An 8,656-nucleotide genomic window follows, 5' to 3' on the forward strand; every position below is an offset into this window, starting at 1 on the left:
GACTCTCACTTTATACAATAAATAAGAATTATAGTGCAGAAAATGAGAGAACACGATGAATAGAATAAGAATTAGATAATAGATCGTGTAAAAGTACAAGTTCATATGAAAACATACGCTCCTATTTATACAGGTAAAAAACCAAATCTGGAGATTTGGTTTCCATAACTACATACCTATAAAAATGGAAAAGATAAACTAAAACAAGTCAAATTAGCTAATAACTAGGAAGTCAACTCTGGAGATAAAATCAAATCTTCAAAACAAATCTTCTTAAATAACAAGCATATCTCCAGAATATTCTTTGACTTTGGCTTCAAGAAATCATCATAAGTTTACTTCAAAAATTCCAGAGTCTGCAACTTCAGACTCTAAAACTCCAGACTCTAAAACCTGCAAAATACTTTTGACTCCTCAGATTATTATGTCTATTTTTCCCAACAGTTGGGCTCGGAAGTTTTGCTTCGTTTTGTATGTTGTAATGGACATTTACCTTTTTGATAAAACCTCCTTTTGTTATGTAAAGGCGTATTTTTTTTGGAAAAAAAAAAAAAATTTATTAATCCCAAGCTTGAAGCTTTTATCCTACTAAAACAAGATTTGATGAAAATCAGTGACTTCATGAAATGGGTTCACACAAGTACAGGTTACTGGTAAACCAACTTACTATGCTGCTCTAAAAAAATAAATAAACCAACTTACTAATTATTCCGTACTTAATTAGTTATTAGTTAATGTTTTCTGTAGGACTTTGTTAAGGGGGCACCTATATCTTGATGGTGCAAACCATTATTTAGAATATCAAAAGTCAAACAAAAAGTCAAAGTACAAGTCAGATCAAAAACTAGTACCGTTCTCCAAAGATCACGGGGAAGTTTAATAGCATGTTGTTTTCGCCATCGAACATGGATTCGGTGAAAGATTGATCACACAGGGTCGGTCCCAGATATTTAAAGGCCTAGAAACTAGGCGAAAAAAGGCTATTAAACCCTACCGAATAATTTAATTTATTCACACAAAAAAAATGACAACTAATGTCATCACAATAAACATAAATAACATAGATTTAGAATTACATACTATAATAGCTAACAAATTATTCTTGAAGCTCTTCTCGCATTCTATGTAGTAAATTGTTTAATCACAATTTCACATTTTATACTCTCTAAGATTTCATTCTCAATAGTCATCATCGTCAATCCTCCAAGTATTTGTTGGGACATTGTAGACCGTAGGTATAATTTCAATAATTTAAGTTTTGAAAAGCTTCTTTCCGCATATGCCACTGTAACTGGAATAGTCAATAATATTCTATATGTAATCATTGAGTTTGAGAAAAAAAATTAAGCCTCATTCAGATGTATCATAACATCTAAAGAATTCGTAAATTCACCGGCTCCTATTATGTCAAATGCTTTAAATTCCATCTAAAGTTCATGACCATTGATATCCGATTTCCCTTCACACTGGAGTGAAGTTTTCAGAAAATCACTAGACGACTTTAGATCTTTATCTTTAATTCCCCTCAAGTTATGTGAAAATAAAAAATCGAATAACTTCTCATAATTTTGAAATTTATCAACAAGGTTATATATCACATTTTCTTCATTTATATTTGTCTCGACATGTTCATCTTTGTCCGCATCTTGTTCTTTAATATGCTCTTGCCCTTTCGTCTCTTCTACATTTATTTGTACATGCTCTTGCTCTTCATGACTCGGTTTATTAAAAAATTATGTAGTACACCAATTTGAGAGACTTTCATTTCTTCATCTTTTTCGTCTCTTACGTTTTTCAGCAATGTAGGAGTCATGCCTAATCAGTAATCATAAAAATTAATTAATTGCAAGTGTACAACTGTCGGTACACTAGTAAAGAGATATCGAAAACCTTGTCACTTTTATCTTGCGAATTTCTTTTGAATATAGTAATTAAAACAGTAATAATTATATTTAAATGTAACATTTTGCTTAAAAGGGAAATCACTCAAAAGGTAAATTGCAAGTGCCAATAGAAGACTAACCACACATGATGAGATTTCATATTTTCAAACAAGGGTTTTACATCAACTTAATGGTTTATGTATCTATAATCATCAGTGATGCCAAACTTGCTGGTTTTTGCAGCGATCAACTTCATACTTTATACTTACAAGTTACAACAACATACAAAGTACATAGTGATAAGAGTATAAAAGACAATAACCATAAAAAATTAAAAAAAAATAACATGAGGCAATGGACAATTAGATATGAGTAAAATTAACATACAATAACCATAGAAAATTAACATGATTAAAATTAACAAATCAAAATCAACAAGACAATAAAATACTACATATGAATAGATGAGAAATCGAATATTACCGCTTGAAGGCGATTAGGGAAGTAGACGACGTATTGAACTAATGATATTGAAAAGACGTATTGAACAGATGAGTAGGCGTAATTGAAAAAAGGAAAATAATGTTTTGGGCTTGGAAAAAATGGGCCCATGATAGCTGCTTCTTTTTTATTTGCCCCGATAGGAAATATGCCCCATATACGTTGTTCAAATATTAGTCAGTAATTATTTTGGGCCTAAGCATATACCAGTAACTATATTTATTTAGGCCCCTAAAATGATGGGCCCTGAGTAGTTAAGCAGCCTGCTCTTGATTGACTAGCCTAAAGATATGAAACACATCATTATCACGATGACAATGATCGAGACTTTAATGTCGTCGCATTTGAGTTGTGAGAAGAACTTGGTGAATGAGCGTCGAAGCTAATGGAGTCAGTGTTAAATAGGGTATAGGGAAACCGGATAAACTTATGAATCGTGTAAACATTTTTCTAATGAAGTATTTCGATCCTATATAATTATATTCTCTTAGGGTTACAAGAAATCCTTATTGGGATAAGACAAAGGCAAAACTCCAATATAGGCAATTAAAATCTAGAGTCAAGAATATAGATAATTTGTATATTGTGAGTGTTCATGTTTCATCAATCTATGAATATAAGACAAATACTTTCTATAAATAGAGTATGATAGGTTACACCTTTTGGCTGAAATGTACTCTAAATGGTCGCACATTTTGGCTAAAAGGTGACCATGAATGCTTATAAATTTTGATAAAAATGTACTATGAATAGTTACACTATTTCATAAAAGCTTACACCGTTTCTTTAAGAGTTTACAACATTTCATCATTAATTATGTCTTTTGGTCAAAAAGACAAAAATTAAACAACACAACCTTTCATTTTTATTGACTAGAAGTTAGCTTAAACAAGCGTGCACTTCACACTCTCCTAACTTGTAATAAGCTTAACTTGAAATCCATTTGGTTCAAGTAAATCACCTTATCACACGAAATGACGATGACACTAATATCACCAACAGTCAGTGACTGGATAAATGAAATGAACGAACCATACGAGCGGCAACCGAACGGAACCAAACATAGAGTCACACCGTAAAGAAACCGAGCCATCTCCACCAAATTTTCTATGGACATTTACACACCCCCAGACTCAAGCAGTCATCAAACATCAACCAACTTCCGCCGGCAGCCGCCAACAAAAACCGGTGACCGCAGCGACAACCAACCTCTATTTGCCGCTACCTGCGTCCACCAAGAGCTGGCAGCAACTGCTAACAACCACCCAAGGATACCAACAGCTGCCACCCACCCCAATAGTCACCGACAGCAGCCTGACCACCGGAATCTTTCGGGTTCACACACACTTACACACACAAACCGCATCCAGCCGTATCGACCTAAAACACACACCAAACCCGAAGTCCGACAAAGAGGGTTGTAGAGTTCTGTTGGAACAACAACACCTAGGCCACCTCACTTGAACGACCGAAAACCCAACAAACACCTCAAAAACACAAGAAACTACCAGAACCCGTGCAAGTGTCACAGAGATTTGCCGTCTCTCATTTAGTGTGACCGGAGAAGTCGACCGGGTCAAAAGTCGTCGCCGGAAAAGGAAAGAGAGTGGTTGTGCTTTATTTAATGGGAAAGCGAGTAAGTCAAGTCATCGGCGAGATGTCAGTGGTCGGAGAGATAAGCGACAAAGAAGCTACAAAACCGCCGATCTAGACGATGAAGAAGAGGTGGGTGGTGGCTATGTAAAGATTAGGGCAACAAAGAAAGGTTGAAGAAGGTTGTACAAAAATTTTTAAGGAGAGAAAATATGGAGATATATATATATATATCAACTACTAAATGTAATTAAACTCTATATTTTAGCCACACTGATTACTCTTAATCATTCATTTTTTAAATAAATTCACTAAAGCCTAACTTGAATATGAAGACAAAAATGATATTCATCTAACATATCTTTAATTAAAACAAAAATTTTAAATTTTAGTGGAACATTTAGTAAATACATATTTAATTTTTTAGCACCTGTATTTTTTGTTGGTTAACTTTTTAGTTCCTATAGGTTTATGCATTTTTTACAACTTTTTAGGGAAAAAGGAAGAAGAAGTTGGCTTGAGGCCGTGGCAATTCGGTTTTAATAGTGATTTTGGGAGGTATGTGGTCAATCAGGAGGGGACATGTAAGACATGTAATCCAGAATTTAGAGTTAAGAGTATAGATAAATGTGATACCTTTTTTATGTTGTTAAAAAAGATGAGCTCTTTTTGAAATCAATAAATTAGCCTAAGAATGGATGATCACCATCATTTGAAACACAAAGTAGTATCACTTTTTTAATAACACGTTGATAAAAGTGTCATCAACATTAGTACAAGATAGTCAAATATATGGTCTTCCTTGAATAAAAAATTCAAGGAAAGACACGAGCATTAAAAAAGATATGAAACGTTTTACAAAGTTTGCAATCTTTAATAAGGTTGTTCCAGATGAGGGAACTTTAGTTAAATTTGTAAACCTTTCTTTAGAGCAATGATACCCGCAACGGCTTGGGGCTGCAACTCTATACACACCACTGCTAGTCAACAAATACACATCTTTGTTGTTATCTTGACTTAACGATATCACATAACCCAAGTCAGGAACATCGTGCACCCCTGGCTTGAACTCACATCGCATCGGTGAGTCATGAGCACAGCTGAAAGGGACACTGACACTAGTAAAGTTCCCACTGTTTTCACTAGTTTCAATAGTTGCCCATATAGCATAGCTATACAAGTCTCTATATATGTACCTGTAAACGCACATATCATTATCGCTAGTCAAAGTAACGAGTAAATTATGATCATTTAATCTTTATAGCAATAAACACTTTTTAAGAATCTAACCAGCCATATAAGCATGGATCAGTGCTAGCACGGTAAAAAAAACCACCTACTACTGAGGCGGGACCTTTGCTTGCATCAACGCTATCGTGGTTGTATCCCGCAATAGGAAATATGGGAGTTATGGAGCTTGATTTAGTGTACCCTCCGGGGGCTTTTGTTTGATGGGTCCGGTATGGGCCCTCAAAAACACGTCATCCATAGTTTCCACCTTTTTTTATTATATCAATCTCTTCGTATTGATCCTACATTCAAACGATTTAAAAATGTAAATTAACGCATAAAACCCAAGGTACGAGGTTTTTTCTGTTCGGGTTACCTCGGTGAGTAATACTCTGATGTACGCGGCTTATCCAGAACAGTCCGTGACCGTTTCCCAAAACCTAGTAAATTTTATACTATCAAATAATCATACCTTTCCACAATCTCCGCATATGAATCGTGAAGGCTTATCGATGTCAAAACTGCAGCGCCATGGATTTCTAAAACCCAAAGCCCAAATCTCGGGCTCAAGTTCGTTATCCGTAACGTATGGATTGTCTTTCGGTATTGAGTAGTTTCCCCATAGGCCAAGCCTATGTATCTCCTCCTCACCTGAATTCATATTCATGGTAAAGAAACAAGAAATGTGTCATAGACTTGGATATGGTAAGATGAGTGGGTCACTCAAGTTGGAAAACGGGTTGATAATTCTCAAATTTTGTGTGGGTCCAAATGGGTCAGGTTGATTCTCCAAACACCTTTTTAAGTTACTTACTCGGTGGGTTGTCTACATCAAGCCTGAATATTTTTCCAAGTAACGGTTTCTTGTTTTGTGCAAAATTATTCGGGTCCAAATCATGTGAAGCGTCTCCCACCATGAAATACAAATAACCATCAGTAGGACCAAACAGAATCTGGCCCGCATGATATGCTACAAACGGGAGCCCCATCGTAAATATTCTTCTCACCTCAACCGAATTAGCATGTCCCTTCTGTAAGATACAATCACAAATATGCAGGATCAAGCAAACCATTTTTATACTTTAAACTGATAAAAATTTGATGAGTAGTTCATTTTTAATATAAACATGCCAATTTTTATACTGGGTCAGATCATATTGAACCAAAACTATAGGAAGATGGTTACTATTGATGAAAAAGTTCGATACTTTGAGGTTTTCTAGTAGCAAAAAACAGTCAGCAAGTCAAAAATACAAATTTGACAATTATTCTGAGCACGACAGAGAAATACATAAATCGATATTTACTCACCCATGAAAGTTTAGAAGAAGAAGTGGTGGTGTTGGCAGTGAACTCCGCAATTGCAACGTGAAATTGGCAAGGGAAAGATTCTTGAAGAGAATCAAACTTCGAAGGATCACAACCGACATCTGTATTACACGAACATCTGGCTTCACAATTAGACTGCTGAAACTTATCACAGTTAAAAGCAACGAAGAATCTCCCATTCTTAGTAAAATTTGGATGAAACGCCATGCTTAAAAGTCCCATTTCGGTCCCAAATTTCACTTGATCACTCAAATCAAGAAACGGGTCTGACTCATCTATTATCAAACCATGTGAGGAATAGGAGCCTACCTCAGGAACCACAGCTAACCATATCTTACCTTGTTGGTTACACACAAAAACCCAGTTTGATCCATCTGGATGAGGAACCATATCAACGTACATACTATTCCCAAGTTTTTCAAGACATACACCCTTCGGAGGTTGATTGGCACTCGTCACATTATCAGAAGAGTGTTTCGATCGGCCTGCGTCCATCAACAAACAAAACAAAGATTAAAAAACAATCAAAACAACTTAAAAGAAAGAAGAAAAAAAATGTATCATAATGAAGTAGAGTCAGACTTGAGTTCGTGCAACATATCAGTAAGATGATGTTAATCACTCGAACCATGACATTTGATCAACGATACTCCCAGCAGTCGTTGAGTTTAACTTTTGGTATCAAATCAGACCATAGTTAATGTTTCAATACAAATTTGGTTTCCTTAAACCTGGGAGTGGGTATATATAGATTAACCCAATTTGTCCTAGGTATTGAATTTCACAAATATTTTGTAAACATCCATTCATGTTCATTTTGTTGATTAATATGAAACACCTAATCACTTATTTCTAGATGTGTTCATCAATCTCAAGTTCACAATTCACAAGCACAATGTGCAATAAGAATTGTAAAAGCAGCAACCTCACTTGAATTTCAGTGCATACATTGATTGAAATTATTTGCAAAAGCATATAACTATAACTAATTATTATTGCTTCAATGGTACCGCGGTTACACTTATGTACTCGCAGGGCTAGAGGTCTCGGGTTCGAACCTCGTCACCCGCTCTAGGAATTGAAACATTATTCCTTGAAGGTGGCCCAAAGGGAAGGTTTTACCGACCCGCTCCGGGACTAAGATTCGGCCCGCCTGCCCCTCGGGATGGTTTAAGGGTCGGATCCTCAGAGTGTGGTTCGGGTTTCCTGCCCGAAAGCGAGTGTGTGTGCAAATGATGACTAGGCTTCGGTCCGGACTGATGCAAGCTTGCCTTCCAAAAAAAAAAAAAAAAAAAAAAATATAATTTTGTATAAAACAGATCCACAAGATAAATTGGTCTATTACCAGTAACGGCGTGGCAACTTTGATGTTTCCGGTTCTCTAACTAACGGCGTGATGACGGAACTGTACGGATTAGGTGGCTAAGGTTGTGGGTCCGCATCTTTTTCCTCGTCCTCTTTTTCTTCCGCCGCTCGACAGTCGACACCAGTTCCTCCGCCGTGACTTCTGCTTCCGTCGTCACGTGAGCAGCACAAGCACTTAACAAAGATGTAACGGAGTTAAGGAAGTGTTAAGACACTAACGAATGTCACGGGAGTTGCACGTGACTTATAACTAACGGGTCCTCAACTGATTCTGTTAGTCGTTAGGTCACTGCTTAAATACTCGAATCGTTAGCTGTTGTAGTTGTTTTTTGTTATAATTCAGTAGGCTTATAACTACCTTTAATGGTTATAAGAACAAAGAGAGAAAAAGAGAGAAGAAGGAGAGAAGAAATATTGATATTGATATTTCAAGAGAAATGGTGCACCTTAAATGGCTACCATACATGTCTATTTATAGTATAAAATATTACTATGCAAGAAATATAATAATAATAAAATTAACATCCAATCTAGATATTTTATAACACTCCCCCTTGGATGACAATTTTATTAGAGAATAACTAGTACTGCCTCGTTAAAAACCTTGCTAAAGAAAACTCATTGGGATAAAACTTTAGCTAAGGGAAAAAGAGTGCAGCATAGAGTTGACTCCCCCTCAAGTAGGCAACGTCTGAGTTGTTACATCTTCTGAACATGCCTCATGTCAATATTATGAACGTGTGTTCTGAAAATAG

The 8,656-nt window shown here is 36.0% G+C and overlaps 1 protein-coding gene across 1 annotated transcript; it reads right to left on the minus strand.

Moving 5' to 3' along the window:
• Nucleotides 1–4,744: 4,744 nt before the first annotated feature.
• On the minus strand, nt 4,745–8,153 carry LOC139857754 (HIPL1 protein-like). Its single transcript, XM_071846593.1, has 6 exons — nt 7,882–8,153; nt 6,519–7,021; nt 6,022–6,238; nt 5,680–5,858; nt 5,268–5,509; nt 4,745–5,173 (listed from the first exon to the last, which is right to left on the minus strand). Exons 2-5 carry the CDS (start codon nt 6,936–6,938, stop codon nt 5,459–5,461), a joined length of 867 nt encoding a protein of 288 aa, XP_071702694.1. The 5' UTR covers nt 6,939–7,021; nt 7,882–8,153; the 3' UTR covers nt 4,745–5,173; nt 5,268–5,458.
• Nucleotides 8,154–8,656: the final 503 nt, after the last annotated feature.

The sequence above is a fragment of the Rutidosis leptorrhynchoides genome, chromosome 7 (assembly GCF_046630445.1).
Source record: "Rutidosis leptorrhynchoides isolate AG116_Rl617_1_P2 chromosome 7, CSIRO_AGI_Rlap_v1, whole genome shotgun sequence".
Lineage (NCBI taxonomy): Eukaryota > Viridiplantae > Streptophyta > Magnoliopsida > Asterales > Asteraceae > Rutidosis > Rutidosis leptorrhynchoides.

Excerpts from the sequence above, each read along its gene's own strand:
- LOC139857754 (XM_071846593.1), bottom strand. The coding sequence starts at position 6,938 with ATGTACGTTGATATGGTTCCTCATCCAGATGGATCAAACTGGGTTTTT. Across the intron at positions 6,239-6,518 it reads CTTCTTCTAAACTTTCATGG|AAGGGACATGCTAATTCGGT; the intron begins GTGAGTAAATAT and ends TGTATCTTACAG. Across the intron at positions 5,510-5,679 it reads TATGCGGAGATTGTGGAAAG|GATCAATACGAAGAGATTGA; the intron begins GTATGATTATTT and ends GTTTGAATGTAG.